Raw genomic sequence first — 26,637 nt, forward strand, 5'->3', positions numbered from 1 at the left:
GAGGAAGTTTCTTGTTTGCCGATGTCGTGAGGTGGTCCACTTGCAGAGTGCCCCAACACAGGAATATCTGCAAGAGGACCTCCGCTTTCAATTCCCACTCGTAGCTGACCATTGTTTGACGGCTGAGGGCATATGCCGTGACTTTGAGGTGGTACGGGATGTGCACTGCCACCAGCCAGACACCATGATGAACAACCCATTCCCAAACTTGAATGGCCAGATCCACAAGAGGAGGAGACTTGGTGCCCCCCTGCTTGTTGATGTTAAATATGGACACCACATTGTCCGTGCGGACACGAACCACTTTGTTGGCAATGACTGGCCTGAATGCCTTGAGTGCCAGAAAAATCGCCAGAAGCGCCAGATGATTTATATGAAGGAACTTGTCTTGTGGCGACCAGAGGTCGGAGACCTGAAGAAGATCCAATGTCGCAGACCACCCAAAAAGGGAGGAGTCCGTCGTGATCGTCACCATCGGAGAGTGGTCCTGGAAACCCACCCCCACCGATAGGTTGCTGAGAGACGACCACCACACCAGGTCCGCTCTCATGAAAGCCGGAATTGATATTATCTTGGAGTCCGGATCCACAGCCTGACGCCAAGAACTCCGAAGAGCCAGCTGCGTCCGCCTCATCTTGAGTCGAGCAAGGAGAAGAGCCAATAAACATGAGGCCCAGAAGCCTCTGGAACCACCAGGCCGACATGCTCTCCAACTGTGCAAACATCTTACACGTGTCCAACAGATCCGCCATCCTGTCCCCGGTCAGGTAAACTCTGCAGTTGATCGTGTTCCAAAGAAAACCCAGGAAAGTCAGGTCCTGAGAGGCCATCATGGAAGATTTCCACCAGTTCCCCGACAGCCCAAGGCGAAACAGGAGCTGGAGGAGACTGAAGATTGCTCAAAGCTTTCAGCAGACAAGGACTGCGCATCAGCCAATCATCCAAATACGGATACATCCGACATCATCTTCGTAAAGACACGCGGTGCCGAGCTGAGGCCAAAAGGGAGCACTCAGAACTGGATGTGCTCCTCCCCCATGCGGATTCCAGATCAGGATATGCATATACGCATCCTGGAGGTCCACCACGCTGAGCCAATCGCCCTTCTGTAAAGAAGACTTTATCTGGCCAGACGTGATCATCTTGAATTTCTCTTGGGGTAGAGAGAGATTGAACTGGGAAAGGTCTAGGATGGTGTACATGCCAGCCTGGTTGGGTTTGGGCACCGCAAACAGTCGGGAATAGAAGCCCTCCCCTCGGTCCCCTAGAGGAATGGGTTCCACCGCCCTGAGATCCAGCAACCTCTGAATCTCGGCTCTGAGGGAGGGCGATCCCGACTGCTGGAAGGGAGGATTGAAGGGTGGGGTAGGGGGAAGGGGTAAGCGGAAGCCCGCCCGAGCGACTGACAAGACCCACCGGTCCTCGGTGATGGTCTGCCACGCCTCCCAATGAGACGCAATTCGTCCTCCCACCGGGGTCTCGTGCGAGTGCAGAAAACCCTAATTTTGCTGGTTTGTCAGTGGCAGCACCACCTGAACCTGAGGAGGAGGCTGAGGAGCGGGAGAAAAACCGACTCTGCTGCTGCCTTTGGCGGGAGTTTCCCGAAGGTGTGTCAACCCTGCGGGATTTCCGATCTAAAAAACCCCTGAAACCAGAGGAAGGCCGAGGGTTTGACAATGACCTCTGTGTCCTGAAAGGAGGTTTAACCAGGACAGACAAGGACTTGGCGGTCTGAGTGCTGTCCTTAGTTTTGGTCAGCTTCACGGCTGTTGAGGAGTGAAAAAGCTCCTTGCCATCGAAAGGCAGGTCCAAAACCTTATCCTGCACCTCCTCAAAAAACTTGGTGGCATGCAACCAAGTTTGACGAGAGGTACCCACACCAAGCATAAGGCCTCGGCCGAGGTGTCGTCATGGTGCGCCACAGCCTCCAGGAGATCCTGCGCCAAGACTCTGGCATCTGACAACCCCACTTTGAAATCTTCCAACTTTTCAGCGGGAATAAACTCCTCAAACTCCGACAGACCTTTCCACATTTTCATATTCGCCACTGCTAAAACCAGTTCTGCAATGGCTTAACGCAGCTGCAGAGCTGAGTTAGCAAAAATCTTCCTCCCAAGGGAATCAAGAAGCTTATCTTCGTTGGCCAGAACCTATGTAGCTGTCGAAGAGGAGGATGACGCAGGTCTGGATTGCAAAGTGGCTGCTGCCACTACCGTGCAGGGGGAGGGGGGGTGGACACGACGCCAAGGCCACTTCTTCTGAAGAATGGAGCCTGTAGCACGCGTCAATCTTCTTGTTGACAAACAGTCCAGAGTGTGGCTTCTCCCAAACTTCACGGACCTCGGCCAAAACGTCCTTCTGCAAGAACAAGCTGGTACGCTCCGAAGGAGATAAGGTGAACGCCCCCGAAAGCACGCCCACCTGCAGAGCAGGTGCCTCAGGTACTGGAACATCTAACAGACACATCATGTCCAGCACCCGATCATGAAAAGCTCTAACTGAGCGGGTTGGTCTTCGCTGTCCTGATCTCCCTGTAGATCATCCTACAGGTCCGGATCAGGTTGAGTCACATCAGGCACCACAACAGCCTTGTCCACTGAGGACAACGGAGGCAGGGGTAGAAAAGTAGGGGGGAGACCCAGCCAGTAAAGGCGGCGCCGGCAGAGGCACAGGAACCGCAGTCGGGACCGTCGGCGCAGGCGGGCATATCTCCCTGAACAAGCCTCGAAAGTGCTCTTCATGGGGTCGGAACGCATCGGTTTTGAAACTTGCCGAAAAAGGCGTCCTCCGCCGATGACTTAGTCGTGACAGGAGGAGGCCTCTCATGAGGACAGTAATTCCAGGGGCGTAAGAGAGAGGGTTGCCAAGAGGGCCCTTCCCACTGTTGTCTACATAATTCAAGGGCGCCGATGCCGCCAGCAGCGAGACATTGTGCAGTAGAGGCATCCGAGCGGTCCAGTCAAACTGAACGAAACGGATGTGCACTAGGAAACCGATGTTCACCTGAAAACATACCCCCTACACCTAGGGCCGATGGCGTAGTTGGAAGGATTGTATCCAAAATAGCTGCCGTGGTCTTGGCGGGAATGGTCGCCATTTTGTCGGCACCTGAGGAGAACTGTAACACGTGTGGAAGTGAAGCACGGGTCCCCACAGGTGGGTCAGGGGTCTTCATTTTAGCCTTAACACAAGGAACTTCGGCCAAGCCAGTACTGTGTGGCCTAGAATGTTTCTGTGACATTGTAACAGCCAAACTAGCCTTGAAAGGAAGGACCTCCGTTACCATTACTGCCGGTAACGGAGGGATTACGGTCTAAGACCTCACTCCATGCCCCCTCAACAGAACTGGGGTCTCCGCAAGAGCGGGAACGATGAGGAACACACCTCACCTGCAAGACCTTAACCGGTCTCTCAGAACTGTTGGTCATCTTAGCCTCTAAATGACGTGCCTCGGACCCCAGTCCAGTGAAAACCCCCTCACGAGGGGCTTCGAACTTTCGTTCGGTGTCAACAACCTCAACTGAGGTCTCAGGGTGTACCCCAGTGATTTTATGGGAAGCTCCAAGTAAGGAGACCTCAAAGCAAGCTCCCGTATCCAATGCCTCAGTCGAGCTGGGCCCACAAACAGCCCCCACAGGAGCAGCCTCGGAATGTAATCTGGTATCAATAGGCCCCTTACGGATGCCCTCGGAGAAAACTCCGGTAGAATTTTTAGGCCTGGCAGGCACCTCAGGGCTAGCCCCGGCAATAGAGCTTTTGATGCTCGTCCCGGACCAGGAATACCCCAGGAAGGAGTCCCCCAGCCGGGGTGACCTAAAAAGTAAAGAACTCACTGTGCGTTTCTTTTTTTCATCAATGAAAGTTTGAAAGTGCACCGGGGGAGTACGTTGAAACACCTCCAAACGATGTTGAAGCGCCCGGAACGAAAGGGAGTCACAATAAAAGGACGAGTCCCACCGGTGGTCTGGACCCAAACACTCTAAGCACAGAGGATGAGGATCTTCCCTAGCGAAGCGTCGCTGACAAGAAGAACAATTAGGAAAGTCTAGCTGAAACGGCATAGACGGACTGCCACGCGACCGCTAAGCCAGAGCAAGAGAGGAGGAACTGGAATGAAAAAATCTTCCGAAGATGCAAGCGCGTCCAGTCCCGAGCGAGCAGAGAAAAGGACTGATGGGCGATGCGCTGGGCAGGGCTAAGAAGGTCGGGGTTACGGCCACGTGCAGTGCCCCGCGTAAAAACAGAGGAAGGACACATTTTGAAAAATGTGATGCTTTTTACAAAGTGCTCTGGTCCCATCCCACAGGACGGAGGAATGTCCCATTAGTATGGAGGAAAGGGGACGGGACGTAGGAGTATGACCCTTTCACACACTTTGGCCATTTCACCGGGAAGCCAACTAGGAACCCTGGACACAAACGCTTCTCTCCCCCAAAATAAATTATAATGGGAGGGGCGACTACTATATGACAGTATTTCTTACCAACCAATATGATACTAGTCTCCATTTTGGGCTCTTATACATACCTGGCCCGTCACCACTGCCCGATGGGGCTACATATGCACTATTTTCTTTGCAGTAAATGGGATCCATTCCAGCAGAACAATTCACTCAGTGAGCTCGAATCCACACATACATCAAAAAGATATTGAGATCTGTGCCCTACGCCATTCCGTCATAGGGTAAGACCACGATTTATACTCCATATGGTACTTGCACAGAACATCTAGGGGCAGTGTATTGTGTTCGCTACATCATGTCTTCTTTCATTACTCATAGGTTTTCGGTTATGTTACACCGTGACAAAGTCATAATACGGTAAGATCATCAACCTATTCTCTGTGAGGAATAGGTCCCTTCATTTTTCAAATAAATTAGCATTAAGTGCAATCTATAACCAATATAATGAATCAATGAACTAGTATACACTCTAAATCCACACATCTCTTGTCATTCTTCGACAGAGAAAAATAGGACACCTTCAGTTCAACTTGTTTTTCCTGTGCTGATGAAGGCTAACCACTCGACAGCTTTATGGATCAGCTGATCAATGGTAGAAACACAGTAGTGTCAACTCCTTTTTTTCCACAGTTTGTAGTGTCAACACTGTCAATTTATGTACTGCTCTGTACTACACCAACATGTAAATTGTTCACTAAAATCTCTAGATTCTGTAAGGGATTATACATGTTCTTTCACACTCAGGCCCAGTCAATGTGACTGGACAGATTAATGTATTGTTTACAGATTTTGTTTTGTTCCCAATGTGTTTCCTATATTGAAAATGACTTTTTATACATTCAAATAGTTGGGCAAAAAGCCTGTTCACACTTTGACCTAGAGCAATGTTTTTCTTGTCATGTATGTAGGGTCAATGTTGACAGTGTACAAAAGTTCAGTCACCCTGATTATCATTGCTGTTATAAGTTCTGCTGTAGTTGGCCATGCATCTGGAGTGGGTTTCCATGTCACCACTGGGCAAAATGGAGAAGTAAAGCTTAATGCAGTTTTAAAAGCTGCTGGTTTCTCTAAATCTGCCCTCTCCTTTTCCTAGTTAGTTCAATGTGTAAACACAGACACAAAGCAGATAGTTAAATAAAACACAAAGATGTCACCCAACTTCATTTAAAGTTTTAATATTATTTCTTTGTAATCATCTCAGTTAATAGCGGAGGCTCCCAAAAGTTATGTTGTCTCCCCACGATAGTCCTATTTGTAGTAGAAATGAACTTCCTAATGTGCACTTTGTGAAACTTACCACATTCATGTTCTACTGCCTAATAAGGGTACCAATCGTGATCTACTTCTATACCAGCAGCTCTGGGAAATACAAGAAAATACACCAAACTGCTCAGAACGGCTTACTTCAGGATCTCCAATTGCCGAGTCGTATCCAGATGAGATTAGAATAAGTTCAGGATTAAACTGTGAAGGAGAGAAAATCAAGGTCAACCGTGTTGCTTACATACAATCACTACAGTGAGTCTTTACACGCATAATCTGCATGTTCCTAGAGCACCATCTATAACAGACCACCCCAGAGATGGCATTAATTCTCGAAAACAGATTGGAAGGTGAGAATAACACTTTGCAGGTTAAAGAGGAAGAGAAATAGAAGGAGGGTGGTGACTAAAGGAAGGAAATCTAGAAGAAGGCACAGCAAGACACATTGTAATGGGTAGAGATTTAGTCCATGGAAAACCAAGATTAATTGAATGAATTGAAGCAAAGCTTGGGGATTAAAATGTCTTGGAAAAAGGGGGCAAAATAATGCACATGTCTGATTTTAAAATACAAGTTACTTACTAGCCAACCTTCACATCGGAGCTCTATTTGCCACTTGGCTAAAGTCCCTCTGTCCATGTCCAGAGTATGTGCCGGAAAATAATTCAAGCTGGCATGGAGAGCCAAGGGAGGGTGTGGTGGGGAGGAGGGGATAAGGGCAGGTGGGAAGGTGAGGGCAATGCGAGTTTTTCGGCAGAGGAAGGACTGTGCAGAAGAGCGCAGGGGAAGATTGCAGAAAGCATGTGCAAGGTGAAGTATTGGTTGGTGAGAGAAAGTGGTACTGGGTGTGAGCGTGCATGTAAGGTGAGTGATTGAGACAAAGTGAAAGAGTAGGGGCGTGTGAGGGGTCAGAAATGTGAGGTGGACAACGTCGTAAAGTTTTCTCAAAAAGTGTCATTTTATTATAAGATAAGGTTGGATTTACGCCTCACTATCCCTACCCTAATGAGGATTTCCCTGACTAAAATAAACTAAAGGAAATACTCTAACAAAGGGTACCTGTCCCTCAGACTTGTACATACAGAAAATAAACAAGGACATGTAAAGCACTTCTCAACAAACAATAATGATTGGGTATGTAATGTCAACACAGTCTCTCTTTGTAACTTGGGCAAATCCCCCTTCCCCAAGTTTAAACGTGGTTCTGTTCCGCAGTTCAAGAAAAGAAAACAAGGAAATCCTGATTTTCAATAATGTTCAACCACAGCTTGTTTCCACTTCAATTCAACACCAAGTTCCGACTCAGTTTGATGTAGTAGTTCCACTTTGACAACAAATGTTCCAACGCCACTTGGTATAAAATCAATTTGTCAACAGAATGATCCAACTCAGAAAAAAGGTTCCTTTCCTTCCTTGAACAATTCTTCAGTTTATCAATAGCAACAATAATAGTCTCGTCAGGATGATTTTTGCCACAAATAAAAGAAGGTTCCTGTCCTGCTGTGACCCCTTCTTCAGTTCATCAATAACAACGATTGTCTTGGTCAGGATGATTTTGCCGCAAATAGTTTTAGTATCACCTTCAACATGAATCAGTACCCCTTTTAAGTACTTCTTCAATTTCCACCTGGTTTACTCTCATACCATGCCCACTTCTTCACCAGCTTGCAGTTCAGGTATACTCCCCTGCCCGAACAGCAATTCCCAACCACAAGTGCTTTGGGATTAAATAATATTTGATGTATGTTTCACCACAACTTTAATTTGTTCAACCAATTGAACTTTACAACTTCCAACAGCTCTTCAGGGAAAACAAGGTTTACATCAGTGCTCTGCAACACTCTTTTCACAATAATGCTCCTCTCCCTCTGGATCCCTGTCTCCCAGAAGGGCAGCCTTTGTGACACTTTTGTTTCCCCACTATCCAAGTAACCAATGACTGATAAGAAAAGGGTCTTTTAATTCTCTTCCTTTGAATTGAATAAATAAGTTCATACCAATTTTTACCACAGGTTGTATAACATATGAGCCACAATTGCCACTGTCCATGAATCTTTCAATGGCCCTTTTCCGTGGTTGGCAACCTCTGTTATTTTGTAACTGCCTTGGTTTAACGCTCTCTTGGCTTGGCCAATGTTTGTATGTGTTCTCTTCCAACCATGTTGCCCTTTCACTTTGTCGGCGTTTCCACAGACTCACATTTACACCATTATAGTCTATTTCTCTCGTATAACACAATTTCACTGCTGGTTAGGACTTTGGTATTCAAAAGTACTTTGTAAGTGCCTCTCGGCCGCTAGCAAGTGCTGCTTCTGCTTTGGTTTTAAAGCGTGAGTTTCAAAAGTGATTTTCCAGTCATTTTCGGTCACATGCAAGTTTCTTTCACTCGTCGTACACTTTCCTTGCATACGTGAACAGGGAAGGAGCGCTCCGGAGTCACACACAGCCTGTGAACTCACTGGGTAACTTCTCTTCCGCTCGGTGCTTACAGCATTATTCTTCTTTCAGCTTCTCTTGTTGCAGCAAAACTCTTCTTTTTCTTGTTCTCCGCTGTCCACGCCATTTGGTAATGGAGCCCTCATGGCTCCTGGGGTCCTTAGGTGCATGCCATCCACCAGAGACTTCAAGGCCCTCTGGTGCACGCCAGACACCTGAACCGGCCTTCGGGAAGGGAAAACGTCCTTAGCCTTCGCTTCCCACTGTGCAGCCTCTGCAGACCTGATCGCCAGAGGGAAAGCTACCCTCTCAACCACTTCCTGCTGCGTGATCTCTGTAATAAAGGATTTGAGAGGCGCAGACCCTCTCAGGACTGACAGTTGCTCTCTGCCACGCAATGTTCCCGGTGTCTTTTCACTCCTCCTGCAGTTTGGACAGTTTGCATACACCACGCTGCTTCTGCTTCCTGCTTGTTCCTTCTCTCCTTCCACAACTACTTGTTTACACCTGAGGGGGCCTTGAAAGCCTCTCAGTCTCCCTCAGGTGTGGGCAAATCTGCATCAATAAACTGACCACTCCTAAAATACTGCAGCTCTTCAGCCATCTTCCTCACCCCAGTACTTAGAGGATTCTGGCACCTGAAGTCCCCAATGACAAAATTAGGCTTTCTTATTTCTATTGTTTTACGCTAAGCCATCAGAAGAGTAGGAATATGGGGAAAGTTGAAGAGGAGTTTTCCTATTCCTCCTGGCCTGCTTCCCCCTCATGTGATGCTCCCGCAGACACAACTGCCAGATTCGGGATCAAAAAGCGTCTGCCTTTCCCAGGCCACATCAGAAGGGTCCCAGGCCAGGATTTCTGGGGGAATCATTGCTGATTTATCACAGGTGGTAGTGAGATTGACTCGGAAGGCTACTGGTAAAGATGAAAGGAGTGTGGCTATAAGAGACTGTGTGGATGAAGTGGAGTGTTGTGGGAGAGGTGAGAAGAGGCAGTCAAAAATAGTGGGAGTGGAGAAAAGTAGAGAGTAGTGGGAGTAGAGTACTGTAAAGAGGGAGTGGACAATTAAAAAGTGTGGCTAAATTCTACACCGTGGCAACATTCAAAATGCCTCTGAATTCAAGCCAGAGGTTATACTCAAAATGCAGCTAAATACACCATGAGTGTAATTTTGCAAACACAGGGCCTCATCACGAGTTGGGCTGTAGCCCTTAAATGCGGTGGTAACAGTATTACAGCCGCATTTAAAGGCTGGCCCTATCACGAGTTGGGCGCTAACTGGGCTGTTTTACCTCCAGCCTTTCTCTGGAGGTAAAAATCCCCTGTTTTCGGCTGTATTACCGCCAGCTGTATTAGCCTGCATAATTAGCGCTGAAAATGCCCCATTGAATCCAATGGACCCAATGGGGAATGGGGATTTACCGTTAACACCCAACCCATGATCCGGCGGTAATACAGCCGGACCGGTCGGTGCTAGGGCTATTACAGTCGGCGGTATTACAGCCGGGAATACAGCCCAACTCGTGATGAGGCCCACAGTATAATGAATAATCAAGAAGAAACTCTAATTCTTCCGTTTATGAAGCAGGATTACAACCCCAGCATTCCCTGAATAACAAACCATGACTCCTGCAGTTTGGCACACAATTAATACAGTGTTTGTGTTAAACGACAAATTCTTGCTATCCTCCATGCCTATATTGTCTCCAAAATGACACCACATATACAATTTCCCAAACTTAAATTACCTCAAAGGCAATCGGCAGCAGGACATGCAAAAACGCTGCAATGTAATCTGCGTTTTCCATCCCAACCTGCAAAGCAAACATCGAAATCATCAACATAAAAGTGTTATATGTACTAGAAAAGACCATCGATTTGAAGAACGCACAAAGTGTTCCTACAAGGAAAGGTCGATCTTCAGGACAGGTAATTTGCTCAACATTTTAAGAAACCAAAACTAGAACAAATTAACCATAAAAAGGCATCAATTTCATGTATGTATGCTGCTCACCACTGAATACAAGCACTGGCAAAGCCAATCATTCTCCCATTAAATTAAACAATGTAAATATTACTTGTGATCTGTAGGGGTTGTGGGGGAAAGCTTGGAATTGAACAATTGTATGTACTCCCTCAGTATACTGCTGCATTATATTATCAAGCAGGTACTACAAACTGCCATGCTTAAACAAATGTTTCTTGTTTGGGCAAAGCGAGGCTTTAGGCTTCACTGTGCATGTCTTTGCAATGAATGCTCTTTGCTTAGTGCATAGCTATGCTCGCCTCCAAACCTCTCGCTTCTGACGGGTTTCCCTTTTGGCATATGTAAGCCTGTTTTAGGCTCCCGCTTTCCTAGGCAAAGCGGCTTTAGTAGACAAAATCATCATACTGTAAGCGTGCTCGGCTGCCTCGGACCGTGTGGGAACCTTTGAGGAGTATATTCAGCTTCACTAAATGTATCACTTTATGCTGTCCTTCCTGATAAACCGTCTTACATCTAATAACGCTGATGCTAACAAAGGCTTTGATAGAGGGGTTTTGCTACCTTTTCATAACATTGTTTTCAGTATGGTTCCTAGCCCTGTCTGGACTTCCCCTTCCATTGAAATGCATGTTTTGCCTATGAGCACAAGAAAACAGTGCTTGAAGGGGGGGGGGCTCTCACTAGCATCAAAGTCTCGTACTGCGGCTGGTTTGTTTTTGTCCTGCTACTTACTTTTTACTAATAAATTGTTCACCAATCAGCGATTCCTGCTGCCCTGTGGCCAAGTACAAGGGTCGCCAGGCGCACCTCCTGGTGATCCCCATGGGCCCTGGAGAGATGATTTTATCAGAAGGGATTTTGTCAATGTATTCAATGCCTTGGGGTTCCCTTGCCGAAGCTTCAGTCCTTCCAACATAACCAAAAAAACACAGTTCTTTCTTTAAGCGTCTCAGGGTTCCCCTTCCTCAAGCTTCAATTCTTTCAGCAACACAAAATAATCAAGATTCCACTTTGTTAGGCCTCTTAGGGTTCCCTTTCCCAAGCTAAGGCCTCTTTCAAGTGTGAGAAACCAGAAGGTGTCTCTCTTGTTGGTCCCCGGGGATCTGTCATCCAGGACACCAGGGTACCGCCATCGCTATTGGATCCAGTTCCTGGGGGTGGACCAGTGCGGGAGGATCACCTGGATGGGGGATCCTCAGGAGGTGGAAGTGGGACACTGACTGGTAAGAAGCGGTATCCACTTCCCTATAACACCATCCTACCCCATAGGACATTGAGAAGTTTTGCCCCCCCCCCCCTTTCCAACACAAACACTTTCCTTCACTGCGACAGACAACAGACAAACACCAAAGCGGTTTACCTGACATGTCCCAACACAAAGGTCAGGCAGAGTCAGGCAATTGACAATAACTACACACACCTGACGCCCCTTTCCATTCCCCACAGGGATAAAAGGCGTAGCACGAGAGCACACTTTGAGCAAGGCCGAACGCACGAGGAAACAGCCACACCAGACTGAAAGAGAAAGGCGGCGAGATCTGGAGGGACGACTAAGGGGGAACTGTCCTGGCCCTTTTCAACTCAGACCCACGAAGCCTCCGAAAGGGAAATCAGAAGACTGGGAATTCCAGCTGGCGTGTTGTGTAACAGGTGTTAATGGCACACAGGGCCCTCCCGTGCTGATAGCCAAAGCGGGGAGAATCGCTTGCCGCCGTGGAGCCGTCCTTGACTCCCGAGACAAGAAACTCCAACAGTTCAGCACAGCCGGTGAGTCTGAGAAGACAGCAAAACCAAACTGTGCTGGGCCCAAGGTTGCGGGCGGCAACCTTGTTGAACAAAGAACTTGTGTAATTGAACTTTAAAGAAACCCTAATGAAAGGTTCAGAAGCAGAGTGGTCAGGCGTCACGGGGCGCCCATTCGAAGGACACCGACTGAAGACTTTTTGGGTTGTGCTGTTTTGTTGAAACTATGAGAACCAAGTGTTACGCTCACCTGGTCTCTGTGGAGGCGTTGGGGCACGGTTACAGCCCTCCCAGGAATTGGATCACCCCCGTCGTGACAACTGGTGACTTTGCTCCTGGTATTTATTGATGGTGACCTCTTCGTCCTGCTACTTCTGGCAGGGGCGCTTGTTGATTGGATCTAGTTCCTTCACTGATCCCTGGTGAGTAACAGTCCAGTCCAGCTGCGACTATTCTTCTCTTGATTGGTAGTAAGTGTTTCTCAATGTCTCTTGTCTTTTCCTCCTTCTGTTTTTCCCCTTCCCGCTTTCTGTCTTGTATTATTGCTCTCAATTTGTTGTTATTTCCTGAATAACGTTTTCTCTTCTGTTTTCTTCCCAATAGATGGAATTGCGGCTCAACAGCAGCTTGTGGAGGTGCGGAGCGCGGCCGGGATGAAGATAGATGAAACCGCAGTGTCCGACAACAGGTGAGTGATGGTTTAAGGGAAAGCGCGAAGCGCGTAATGCTGTGATGCCAAGAAGAAGATTTCAACGTTCAAGAGTTCAGCGCTCCGGAAGGTTTGAAGGTGAGCTGCGGTGCCAAGATGAAGAGTTCGGTGCTCCAGAAGATGCGGAGAAGAGGGGCACAGGTGAGAGCGGATTCCCCAGATGGTAAGTATAGAGACAGGAACCAGGATTTCCAAGGTAAATTCAAAACCCGGGCGGCGGTGAGCGTTACGCTGCATGGATGTGCAGAATAACACGAAGCGTCAACCTCGTGGATTGGAGCAGCTTTTATAGCTGTGAGCGTGGGCACGCCCACTAGGCCTGGCTTGCCTGCCACACTCTGCCACTCCTAGTGAGTCAGCATGTGCAAGGCAACCCAGTAAATAGCAGCCCCACCCAAGAGTACACATGGGGCTGGTTTAAGTCATAAAAGTGTCCAAGTTAAATGCATCTTACACCCGGAATGAGGTGCTATACTTATAATAAAAGCATTTTGTCCCCAATAAATGTTTCTTGTTGTCTGTTATTTATGAGCCTGGTGCCAAAGGTGCCAGAACTGTGTCCAACCGTGTCCTGTCTGTGTTCTTGGCCTGATGACCATGACAGCACTCCCCCTCAAGGCCCCTCTCAAGGGTGGTCCTCCTCCCGGTCCCGGCTTGGTGGGATTATTGTGATGGAACTGCCGATTAAACGTGGAGCATGGACGTGTTCACTGGGTTCCCATGTTCGGTCCTGAGGTCCGTAACCTTTCCAGTCTATAAGGTAATACAATTTGGATCAAACCACCTTGGAGTCCAGGATGGATTTAACTTCATACTCCGGTTCCCCAACAGGTAATTTGGGCTCTGGTGGAGGGCTAATTTGCGTATTCGTTTTCATTGGTTTGAGAAGAGAGACGTGAAATACTGGGTGAAGCTTCATGTGAGATGGTAACTCCAACTTCATGGCGGCAGGATTGATTATCGATTTGATAGTATAGGGGCCCAAATATCTGAGGCGGAAAGCCCTTGGTCTTTTCAACAGTATGTACCTGGATGCTAACCAGACTCTATCCCCAACCTGATATTCCGGAGCTTCTTTTCGGTGTTGCTCAGCAAACAGGTTTTGTCTTTCTTTGGCCTTAGTCAAATTTTCTCTCGCTTCTGCAAGAACCTGGGTGATGGTTTTATGCAAGGATTTTATTGCTGGCATTTCCAAAGTATTCATTGGATCAAACACTGATGTTCGCGGATGCCTTCCGTGCATAGTATAGAATGGACTTTGCCCAGTACTCGTGTGGACAAAGTTGTTGTATGCATACTTGGCTACCCAGAGTATGTCTTTCCAGGAGCCCTCAGAGTGCTGCAGCATACACCTTAAATATTGCTCCAATGTCTGGTTAGTTTGTTCGGTTTGCCCATCAGTTTGAGGGTGATGGCTTGTGGACAACCGGAGGTCAATCTTGGCGATTGCACAGCACCTTCTCCAAAATGTGGAAACAAATTGAGTTCCGCGATCTGATATTAATATCGATGGGAATCCATGTAACCGGACGATTTGCTCTAAAAACACAGTAGCGAGAGTTGATGCAGTTGGAAGCCTTTCAGAGGGATGAAATGGGCCATTTTGGAGAATAAGTCCACAATAACTAAGATGATAGTAGAACCATTGCAGGGGTGAAGATCTGTATGCCAAAGTGCTGGTGGTATCATCAAGAGACATAGTAAACCAGCAGGGTTTTGCTTCTGAGTCTTATGTTGTGCGCAAACACCACAGGTTGCAATAAACTGGGCAATATTTTTTTCTCCAAGTTGGCCACCAGTAGTTTTGCTTTATTTTAACTTGCGTTTTGGCTATTCCTGGATGTCCTTCCACTAATGAATCATGATAACTCGTAATGATCTGGTTCTGTAGTTTCTTGTACTGGATATATGAGCGTCCTTGAAAATATGGTAGATTGTTTTCGATGGTGTATTGGTCGCCCTTTAAAAGCCATTCCTGTTGTATTGACTGAGTCATCTGAGACTGCAAACTGGTTTTTAAGTCATCTACACACGTGGTGGTGGCGATCTTGGTTTTGATTAATTCTTCGGGAATGATGGCCACGGGACCAGCTGTTGTAAAAGCCTCTTTTTCTTCACTCATACGTGATAGTCCGTCTGCCTTTCCATTCCGTACTCCCGGGTCTATAGGTGATAATAAAGTCGTATTCTGCGAAAAAGAGAGCCCAACGAAGTTGACGCGAGGATTGTGCTTTGGCAGTCTTTAAGTATTGTAAGTTACGATGGTCCGTGATGATGGTGACCGTGTGTCTTGCCCCAAGAAGATAGTGTCTCCATGCCTTGAATGCTGCCTTAAATGCCAGTAATTCCTTGTCTGTGATCGCAAAGTTCAATTCGGGGGCAGAAAATTTGCAGGACCAGAATGCGACGGGATGTAACTGTCCTGTTTCCAGGTCCCGTTGGGACAATACTGCTCCCATCGCCACATTTGAAGCATCTGTTTCAACCACGTATGGTAGGTCTGGTCGAGGGTGTTCAAGAACTGGTGCTGTAGTAAATGCTAGTTTCAGTTTCTGGAAGGCTTCCTCAGCTTCGGTGGACCAATGGAACTTCTTGTTCTTTTTCAGCAGGGAGGTAATAGGGTGTACGATTTGCGAAAACCCAGGTATAAATCGGCGATAGAAATTGGTAAAACTGAGCACACTTTGTACTCCTTTCGTGGATGTTGGTGAGGGCCATTGGAGGATTGCGTCCACTTTTCGTGTGTCCATATGTATGCCCTGTGGTGCAAGCATGAAACCGAGAAATTCGACCTCAGTTACATGGAAGAAACATTTTTCCAGCTTGGCATACAACTGGTGTTGTCGAAGCTTCTCTAAGACTACCCGGACATGACCGACATGTTCTTCCTTGGAATTTGAGTAGATGAGAATGTCATCTATGTAGACAAGGGCACAAACATCCAATAATTCACAGAGTATGTCATTCATAAAGAATTGGAACGCCCCCGGGGCGTTACATAACCTGAAGGGCATGACCGGATATTCTAAGAGACCATACTTCGTACGGAAGGCCGTCTTACACTCGTCTCCTTTTTTGACTCTTACAAGATGGTAGGCCCCCCGTAAATCCAACTTTGTGTAAATCTGAGCGCGTTTCACCTGATCCAGGAGCTCTGGTATAAGTGGTAAGGGGTATACGTTTTTTACTGTGATCTGATTGATTGCTCTGTAGTCAATACAGGTTCTTAAGTCCTCCTCCTGCTTCGGCACGAAGAAAAGGGGCGATGAAGCAGGGGACTTGGATGGGCGGATAAAGCCATTTGCCAAATACTGATCCAGGTAAGTTCTAAGCTGTTGGTTTTCCTGTTCTGTTAAAGCATAAATTCGGCTTCAGGGAATTTGGGCTCCAGGCATCAGGTCTATTTGGCAATTGTAGGGTCTGTGCGGGGTAAAACGTTGGCTTGCTCCTTTTGGAAGACATCCTGGTAGTCCTGGTATTCAAGTGGTAAAGAGCCAGTGAGGTCCAGCATGATTCCTTTCTTTGGTTTCAGGTTGACAACGTCTTTGTTGTAACAGGTCTCGACACAGTCTTGAGGAAAGGTCAGAACTCGTTTTTGCCAGTTGATCCTAGGATTATGGGTCGACAGCCAAGGCATTCCCAATATCATCTGGAACTGAGGAGCACCAATGAGATCGAAGGTAATGTCCTCTTGATGTCCATCCTGCAACAGAAGCTTGACTTTCTCGGTGTGTTGTGTCACCGGCCCGGATGATAGTTGAGAACCATCCACTGCAGTGACGTTTTCCGAATTCTGCTTCTGCTGGAGAGGAAGGCCCATTCGGATAGCCAAATCTTGGTCAATTAAGTTTCCCACCGCTCCGCTGTCAATGTACGCCTAGAGGGCATGTATTTTTGACGGTTGCTTGTGATTCACCAAAAGTACCGGAAGGACTAGATTTCTCTCACGACAACCGGACCCCTACGCTTGTCGGGCATTTGAGTTTCCCCGAGTCTTGTACTTCTTCTTCGTTTCTGTCGGTTGCTCCAACGATTTTCTTGGGTGGTTTTACTGGGCATTCACGGAGGAAGTGACCTGCTTTACCACAATATAAGCAGAGCTGTTGCTTTCTTCTTTTCTGTCTTTCCACCTTACTAAGAGGGCTCCGTAAACCACCGATCTGCATTGGTTCCGACTGTTCGTGTGGTTTGGTCTGATTCTCACGGGGTCGCACATAAACTGACCTTCCTTCTGTTCTAGCTCGATCCATTTTCCTATTCTGCAACCTATGATCGAGTTGCACTGTTAGGTCTATGTAGTGCTCAGGTGGGTTCACAACTGGGTTCACAACCTGAGCCAACACATCCTTAAGTTCTCCATACAACCCTCGATAAAAGAGCGTAGTTCTCTTTTCCACTGGCCAGTTGGTTTGGGCTATGAGACGATTGAAGGTTGCAATGTAGGTCAACAGATCTTGGTTCCCCTGTCTGAGTGACAACAATTCTTTGTCCCGAGCTTGTCCTTGAGTATGTCGGGCAAATAATTTCTCCATTTCATGCTGAAAATCCCCAAAATTCCGAAGTAAAGGATCATCCTGAGTTACCAATGGTTTTGACCAGTCCGCCACATTGCCTCCTAAATATGAGAGTACGAATGCAACTTTGGTTTGATCATTAGGAAAGGCTCCTGGTCTGCATAAGAAATAAAGGCAGCATTGGTTCATGAATACGGCAAACTTGTTTGGATCGCCAAAGAAACGTTTGGGCGGGGCTAGAGGCACTGGCCCTGGAAGAACCACCTGAACCGGTGCTGACTGCTGTGACGTGGAAGAGGGGGCTATCCCAGGCAAGGGAACCTGTCCTTCTTGTGCCTGTAGCATCTGTCTTGCCAAATCATCAGTTCTTTCTCGAGTTACAATAAGATCCCTCCTTAATGCACAGGTCTCCTGCCTTGAAACATGTACTTCAGCCTGTAATTCCCCTAGTAATTGGGCCAATTGGTCTGTGTCAGAAGTTTCCATAACGCCCAGGCAGAGAGTTGTAGAGTCTTCGCGTTCTGTTACGCTCTCCTGGTCTCTGAGGCGGCGTTGGGGCATGGTTGCAGCCCTCCCAGGAATTGGATCACCCCCGTCAGATCTCTCCCCCTGCGGATAGGCTGTAGGCTGCGACAACTGGTGACTTTGCTTCTGGTATTTATTGATGGTGAGCTCTCCGTCCTGCTACTTCTGGCAGGGGCGCTTATTGATGGGATCCAGTTCCTTCGCTCATCCCTGGTGACTAACAGTCCAGTCCAAATGCAACTATTCTTCTCTTGATTGGTAGTAAGAGTTTCTCAATGTCTCTTGTCTTTTCCTCCTTCTGTTTTTCCCCTTCCGGCTTTCTGTCTTGTACTATTGCTCTCGATTTGTTGTTATTTCCTGAATAACATTTTCTCTTCTGTTTTCTTCCCATTAGATGGAATTGTGGCTCAACAGCAGCTTGTGGAGGTGCGGAACGCGGCCTGGATGAAGATAGATGAAACTGCAGTGTCCAACAACAGGTGAGTGATGGTTTAAGGGAAAGCGCGAGATGAGAAGGGAGCGCGACCTTAAACTCAATATCTTTTTTAATGTCTAACCTTGCTTTTTGCTTTTTCTTGCAGGTTCTGCGGTCGCGGACGAAGCACGTAATGCTGTGATGCCAAGAAAAAGATTTCAACGTCCCTGAAGTATTGAAGGTGAGCTGGGGTGTCAAGATGAAAAGTTTGGCGCTCCGGAAGGCGTGAAGGTGAGCTGCTGTGCCAAGATGAAGAGTTCAGCGCTCCGGAAGGTTTGAAGGTGAGCTGCGGTGCCAAGATGAAGAGTTCGGCGCTACGGAAGATGCGAAGAAGACATGCACAGGTGAGAGCTGATTCCCCAGATGGTAAGTATGGAGACAGGAAGCAGGATTTCCAAGGTAAGTTCAAATCCCGGGCGGCGGTGAGCGTTACGCTGTATGGATGTGCAGGATAACGCGAAGCGTCTGCCTTGTGGATTGGAGCAGCTTTTATAGCTGTGAGCGTGGGCACGCCCACTAGGCCTGGCTTGCCTGCCACATCCTGCCACTCCTAGTGAGTCAGCACGTGCAAGGCAACCCAGTAAATAGCAGCCCCATCCAAGAGTACACATGGGGCTGCTTTAAGTGATGAGTGTCCAAGTTAAATGCACCTTGCACCCGGAATGAGGTGCTATGCTTATAATAAAAGCATTTTGTCCCCAATAAATGTTTTTTGTTGTCGGTTATTTATGAGACTGGTCCAACCGGGCCCTGTCTGTGTTCTTGGCCCCATGACTATGACACCAAGAGGCCTTAGGAGAGGCCAGTGTGAAGTGTCAAAGGTGTCCAACGAGGGTCGAGCAAAAGCCCTCGTACACTCGAAAGACTTGGGTACACATGGGTGAAAACTGATTGAACTGTGAAACTGGCAAATGTGAACGCAACAGAGGGATGCCTGCGAATTGAAGGGAAACAGTGATGTGCCCGTGAACATTGTGACAACGAGTGTGAACCCGGCTAAGGGATGTCCACAATGGATAGCTGTTTAAAAAGACATTGAGACTGTTGAATGATACGTTTTTAAGTGAAAAGACGTAGTGAACCCGACTGAGTGAGGCTAACATTGCAAGAAGGATCAGAGCCTGGCTGAGGGGGATCCAAAGAGGCGAAGAGCATTCGTCCAACGTGAAATATTACCAAAGGAACTTTTGTTTGCTTATTGTTTATGGCACAGCAGGCCTTCTAAGGCAAGAGACTTTGCAGGAACTGATTGGCCCAAGAAGGTCCTGGCATTGTTGAAAGGAACTGTAACTTCGTGCTGGCGAGGCCCAGGAGTGTGCTGTGTTCAAAGGTCCTTCCTTGTCCCTTGCTAAAAATGTGGGAAGGGAGACAACAGCCATACCATCCTGACTTATCATTTGTGAATACTTCTTTCTTTTCTTGAGAACATTATCCCACACTATTTTTGAACTTAGTTGTAAGGATTGGCAATAGGATTTTTAGTGTAGGCTCTTTTTATTTGACAAGACGAGACTATGACTGCCTTATTATTTGATGGTCGTAGCTTGCTTCCATCTTAGATTTAGGTTTAGATTAGGCGTGTTTCTCACCCATTTATACAGTTTAATAAACACCCTTGAACTGTGATCACTTGTGGCTGTCTTTACTGTTGCCACCATGAGTTCCTTACATATGGTGCTTTTAGAGGTGGGATGTGACTCAATTGCAACTAATTCGGGAACCCTACAATTTCAAAAACGTAGTCTAACCCTTCCATTGCCACCAAGGAATCAATAGGTCTTGATATCTGTAGAAGTAGGCAGGGTATTATATAATTTTGGGCACAAAAATGTGGCCTAGCGGGGAATTTCGGGAAAGAAGGTTTAGCAGGCGTCATCGATCCTCACTTCTGGGAAGATGTAAAGGTCTCTTACAGAATCATGGTGAGATCCCCTTTGAAGTACATCATGGAGATCAAATTGCCCAAAGCATTTTGGAAAGGGCTCTATTTCCTCGGTTTAAAGAAAGTAAACCAGACAAAACAGAAAGTGGTACCTTGGGCTTTATGCAAGCTGATTAATCTTTTAACATTGAAGAAAGGAAGGGAGAAGAGCCTATCATCTATCCAGACATGGCCTTTGATCAGCGAAATTATCCAGCTCTTGCTGAAGATTTCTTACAAGCCGTTCCGGAAAGTGAAGACTTAGAAAAAGGAAGCCCCTTTTTCTACTTAAAACAAGGATTACTTTATAGAAGAGAGACATCTACGAAAGGCTTAGTAAAGACACAGATGGTAATACCCAAGAGCCACTGAAAGGTTGTGCTGGAGATTGCGCATTCCCATCTTACCTGGGTCATTTAGGACAGTCTAAAACCCAGGCACATTTTAGTGGGAAGTTTTACTGGCCAGGTATTCTTGTCGATATAAAGACCTTTAAACAGACGTGCAAAATATATCGAAAGACCAGCAGGTACATCCCATTACTTGCCCCTCTGAACCCATTGACGATCATAGAAGTCCCTTTTTCAAGAATCAGGGTGGACATAATTGTACCACTAGAAACATCCAGGCTAGACAACAAATATGTCCTTGTGATTGTGGACTATGCAACCCGATATCCCAAAGCATTCCCAATGCGAAATAATACCACACAGCAAATCCTTAAACACCTCCTACCGTATTTCTCCAGAGTCTGCTTTCCCAAGGAAATACTAACCCACCAGGGTTCGAATTTTATGAGCAAGCTCATGGCAGAAGTCAAAGAGCTACTCCATATTACCATCTTGCTTACTTCTGTGTACCATCCCCAAACTGATGGCTTGGTAGAAAGATGAAATAAAACTCTGAAGTTAATTCTACGAAAACTGGTAGATAAGGACGAGAAAGACTAGGACCGAATGATCCAGTGGGCACTATTTGCAGTAAGGAAAAACCCTCAGGCCTCCACATGTTTCTCTCCTTTCGAATTGCTCTATGGTAGAGAACCTAGATATGTCAAGGACAGGCACTGGGAAATCTGGGAAGAACGAGAAGAGGCACGCATTCCCATCTCGCAAACCGCCACCAGAATATGAGAACATATGAAATTGGTTCAAGATCTAGTCTGTACTCATATGGAAAAAGCCCAGAGCCAACAAAAATCCACTTACGACAAGAAAGTGAGCTTAAGATCATTCTCCATAGGACAGAAAGTACTGGTCCTCTTACGCACCTCAGAAAACAAGCTTGTCTCCAAGTGGCACGGACCCTATGAGATATTAGAACAAACGCAAACCTGTATTTATAAAGTAGCCCAACCGGACAGAAAACAGTAGGTCCATTTGTATCACATAAATCTCTTAAAAGAGTGGAAAGAGAACCCGTCAGCCACCCAGGTCAAAGTATTAGCCTGCCTGGTTCCTGAAAAGATAGATAACTTCGAATTGATTCCTCCAGAGCTATCTATCCAACAACAAGATCTAAAAGATGTAGTTACCTAATTTCCCGATGTATTCTCAGAAAAACCAGGAAGAGTAAAAGGCACATACCATTATATTCGAGCACCTAAAGGTAAAATGGTTCATTTAAAACCGTATAGACTCCCAGAAGCCCGTAAGCACATAATTATTGAGGAAGTCAACAAAATGTTGAAAGCCAATATTATCAAGCCTTCTTCAAGTCCATGGTGTTGGTCACTAAACCTGACCGTTCCTGGAGACTCTGCATAGATTTCCGTCAAGTTAATGCCATTTCGGACTTCAATGCCTATCCCATGCCACGCATCGATGACCTAATTGACAAACTCGGAGCATCCACCTTTCTATCTACCATAGACTTAAAAAAGGGTACTGGCAAGTTCCCGTATAAGGGCCAGATAAGGAAAAGAATGTTTTTTCAAAGCCTCTAGGACTGTTTCAATTCAAAGTCCTCCCTTTTGGCTTACACAGCGCACCAGCCACTTTCCAACGCCTCATGGATAAAATCCTGAAACCCTATTCCGATTTCTGTGGAGCTTGTATTGACGATATCGTCATTTATATCAAGACTTGGGTGGACCATCTCTTCCAGCTATGAACCATCATGAAAGTCCTCAGAGGGGCTGGCCTAACTGCTAATCCAGCTAAATGCAGACTGGCCTAGTCAGTCGTAAAATACCTCGGCTTCTTTGTAGGGAATGGGAACGTACAGCCTCAACATGAGAAAATGAAAGCAGTCTTAGAAACACCAACACCGAAGACCAAAAGAGATCTTAGAGCTTTTCTTGGCTTAATAGGATATTACCGTAGGTTTATCCCCAACTTTTCAGACAAAACAGTTAGGCTGACAGATAATTTCAAGAATGCTGAACCCCAGAAACTTCATTGCAATGACGAGGATGATATATGTTATAACACCTTAAAAAAGACGCTGTGACACAACCCAATCCTGCAGGTAGTCACATTTTCTAAAGAATTTATATTACAGTCAGATGACTCCCTTACAGGGTTAAGAGCAATCCAGTCCCAAGTTTGTGATGGATAAGAACACCCCATCTTATTTGCTAGTCGCAAGCTTTTCCCACATGAAAAAAGTTACCCTGTGTTGGAACTAGAGGCCCTGGCCATCAAGTGGGCCATTATTCATCTTAGATACTACCTATTAGGAAAAAAGTTCACACTTGTTACAGACCACTCACCTCTAGTTTGGATTAGCCAATGCAAAGATTGCAACACCCTGGCCATGCAATGGTTTCTAGACCAACAACCATATTGTTTCACTGCGGAACACCAAAAAGGCAAAGACCAGGGAAATTAATTCTTCCTTTCCCGGTTCTCCTATGAATCAAATGCGGCTACATCACATGGAGGAAGGGTATGTGAGCAACCTGAAGGTGTCTCACCCGCTAGTCCCCGGAGATCTTTCATCCAGGTGGCCAGGATACACCCATCGCTATTGGATCAAATTCCTGGAGGTGGACCAGTGCAGGAGGATCACCTGGATGGGGGTTCCTCGGGGAGTGGAAGTGGGGCAGCGACAGGTGAGATGTGGTTCCCCTTCCCTATACCACCTTTTCCCCATCCTACCCCATACGATATTCAGAAGTTCTACCCCCTACCCCCTTTTCAAACTTGAACACTTTCCTACACCGTGAAAGACAACGGACTAACACCAGAGCCGTTTACCTGACATGTCCCAACACAAGGGTCAGATAGAGTCAGACAATTGACAATAACTACGCACACCTGACAGCCCTTTCGATTGCCCACAGGGATAAAAGGTGGAGCACGAGAGCACACTTTGAGCAAGGTCGAACGCACGAGGAAACATCTACACTGGACCGGCAGTTCAATTGGAGGAGAAAGGCGGCGAGACCTGGAGGGACTATGAAGGGGGAACTGCGACTTCTCTTTTCAGCTCAGACCTGCAAAGCCTCCGAAAGGGAAATCAAAAGACTGGGAAATCCAGCTGGCTTGTGGTGTGACAGGTGCCAACGGCACACAGGGCCCTCCCGCGCTGATAGCCAAAGCGGGAAGAAGCGATTGCCGCCAAGGAGCCATCCTGGACTCCTGAGACAAGAAATTCCAACAGTTCAGCACATCCGGTGAATCGGAGAAGATGAATAGTAAAACCGAACTGTGCTGGGCCCAAGGTTGCGGAAAACTTGTTGAACAAAGAACTTGTGTAATTGAACGTTAAAGAAACTCTAGTTAAAGGTTCAGAAGCAGAGTGGTCAGGTGTTGTGGGGCGCTCATTCGAAGGAATCTGACTGAAGCCTTTTTGGGTCGTGTTGTTTTGTTGATACTATGAGAACCAAGAGGCCTTAGAAGAGGACAGTGTGAAGTGTCAAAATGGTCCTACGCGGGTCGAGCAAAACCACTCGTACACTCGAAAGTCTCTGACACATGGGAGGAATCTGATTGAACTGTGAAACTGGCAAATGTTAACACGACAGGGGGATGCCTGCGAATTGAAGGGAAACATTGATGTACCCGTGAACATTGTGACGAAAAGTGTGCACCCGGCTGAGGGATGTCCACAATGGATAGTTATTTAAAAAGACATTTGTTTAATTATACGTTTGAGTGAAAAGCTGTAGTGAACCCGATTGACGATGGCTAACATTGCAAGAAGGTTCAGAGCCCGGCTGAGGGGGACCCAAAAGGGGTGCAGAGCAATTGCCCAATGCGAAAGATTACCCAAGGACCTTTTGTTTGTTTATTGTTCACGGTACAGCAGGCCGTCTAAGGCAAAAGACTTTGCAGGAAAGAGACTTGGCCCTAGAAGATCCTGGCATCGTTGAAAGGAACTGTAACTTCGTGCTGGCGAAGCCCAGGAGTGTGCTGTGCTCCAAGGTCCTGCCTTGTCCTGTGCTGAAAACGTCGGAAAGGGAGACACCAGCCATACCATCCTGACTTATCATTTGGTGAACACTTCTTTGTTTTCTTGAGAACATTACTGCACACTATTTTGTAACTTAGTTGGAAGGAGTGGCAATAGGTTTTTTAGTATAGGCCCTTTTTAATTGACAAGGCGCCACTAGGACTGCCTTATTATTATTTGATGGTCGTAGCTTGCTCCCATCTTACATTTAGGTTTAGATTAGGTGTTTTTCTCACCCATTTATACTGTTTAATAAATACCCTTGAACTGTGATAACTTGTGTCTGTCTTTACTGTTGCCACCATAAGTTCAAACACAAGTTCAGCTCTTAGGCCTCTCGGGGTTCCTTTCCCCAAGCACTGGCCCCTCTTGAGTTTCAAAATACGAGTTCAATTTGTCAGGTTATACCTTTCTTTCATATAATCTGTGCTTTAACCCCTGTTTAATTTCCTGCTCTTTACCTTTTGCCTTCAGGGGCTTTCTGTGCCCGTTCTTCCCCTCTGCTTTCTTGACTTCTTTCTCGTGCCCTCTGGCACCTTTCTTTCCATCTCCTGCACACTTGCACCATCCTCTCCTTCTTGTGCCTATTGTGCTTTCTCCAGCTTTCTCGTGCACACTTGCGCTCCCTTTACCTTTCGTGCCCACTGGTACCTTTTCAGCTTTCCTGTGCACACTTGCACACTTTCCACTCTGCCAGGTCGCTTGCACCCTTCTCTCTCGTTTCGGGTCGCTTGCGCCCTCTTTATTACAGTTCTTTCACTTTGCGCACCTTACGCGCTCTGCTTTACTTGCTTTCTCTTACTTTGCTTTGATCTTCTCACTCCTCTTTAAGTCTGTATTGCTTTACTAATTTCTTTTCATTTATTTTCATTCGACCACCGATCCCCTGCCATGGCCTCAGGAAGCAGAAGATGCCTTTTTCACGATTAAGCAAGCACTCGCAACAGCTCCGAATTTAGGTCTGCCAGATTATAGTAAGCCCTTTGTGCTCTACTGCAACGAACACAACAGCTTTGCTCAAGGTGTGTTGACTCATAAGCATCGGCCCGTATACTACCATAGCGTAGCATTAGATCCAGTAGCCAAGGTACTCCCAGCTTGTCTGCGAGCCCTCAGTACTGCTACATTGTTCATTGAAAAAAAACAACTCACTAGTGCAGGGACCTCCTGTCACAATTGCAATTCCCCGAACTGTGTTGTCATTATTGCTTAAAGGGAAGACACAACATGTGTCAAATTTCCATCTTAGCCAATATGAAAAGTTACTCATTTCTGATGCCAATGTAACTTTGGACCGATGTTCAAACCTGGACCCTGGTTCCTTGCTACCAACCCCACAGGACAGGGAACTGCATAACTGTCTGGCTGCTGTGGATATGCTCATGTCACCACATGCCGATTTGTCAGATGTGCCCCTGTTGAACCCCGATCTGATCCTCTTTGTGGGTGGATCAGGTGTGCGTGTCCCAGAAACTGGGGAATTGGTCTCTGGTTATTCTGTATGTACCCCAATGTTGTCCTAGAAGCATACCGATTACCTATGGCAAAGCTAAACTCATGGCTCTCACCCGTGACTTGGCCCGAGATAGATCGGTAGATACGCACACCGACTGGTCCAAGACTTTGAAGTTCTTTGGAAGCAACGTGGGTATTTAACATCCAGGCAACCCAATATGGAATGGAAAATAAGTATCAGCTTTAATAAATGTACTGTTACTTCCCGCAGCTGTAGCTCTTGTTAAATGTAAGGGACATGATCCAGTCATTCACAGCTCAAGTAAATACGCTAGCATAATTTCTTGTTTGTGTTGAAGTCCAACTGTCACCAATCGCTTCCCTTTCAAGTCTGGCAATCCTCCAAGACCAAGCCCCGGAAACTGTAAAGGTGACATGGACCCAACAGCATTGTACACTGGGTGTAGTTGCCTGTGGTGCTCCCCAGACGGACACTTGGTAGCACCAAAGGTACTTCATCCCTACCTGGTCCATCAAGCTCACGGCCTAGCCCATTCAGGTTAAAATGCCATGATTACTGTGAGAAACCGGAGGGTATTCTCCCAGTAAGACCTTGAGAATCCCTTATTCAGTTAGCAGGACACGGCCATCGCTGTTGGATCCAGTTCCTGGGGGTGGAACAGTGAGAGAGGATCACCTGGGTAGGGGAACCTGGGGTTATGCTTGAGAGAATACCCCAGGTGAGACGC

The 26,637-nt window shown here is 46.8% G+C and overlaps 1 protein-coding gene across 1 annotated transcript in view; it reads right to left on the reverse strand.

The window, feature by feature from the left end:
* HDAC10 (histone deacetylase 10) overlaps window positions 1-26,637 on the reverse strand; it is a 706,011-nt gene that overhangs the window by 322,885 nt on the left and 356,489 nt on the right. The window contains exons 9-10 of the mRNA XM_069627848.1: window positions 9,910-9,975; window positions 5,867-5,926 (exon numbers count right to left, since the gene is read on the reverse strand). Of these exons, the coding sequence (XP_069483949.1) occupies window positions 5,867-5,926; window positions 9,910-9,975 (126 nt within the window). The remainder of the gene's footprint in view (window positions 1-5,866; window positions 5,927-9,909; window positions 9,976-26,637) is intronic.

Source organism: Ambystoma mexicanum, chromosome 12, assembly GCF_040938575.1.
Source record: "Ambystoma mexicanum isolate Mex_15411 chromosome 12, UKY_AmexF1_1, whole genome shotgun sequence".
Classification (NCBI taxonomy): Eukaryota; Metazoa; Chordata; class Amphibia; order Caudata; family Ambystomatidae; genus Ambystoma; species Ambystoma mexicanum.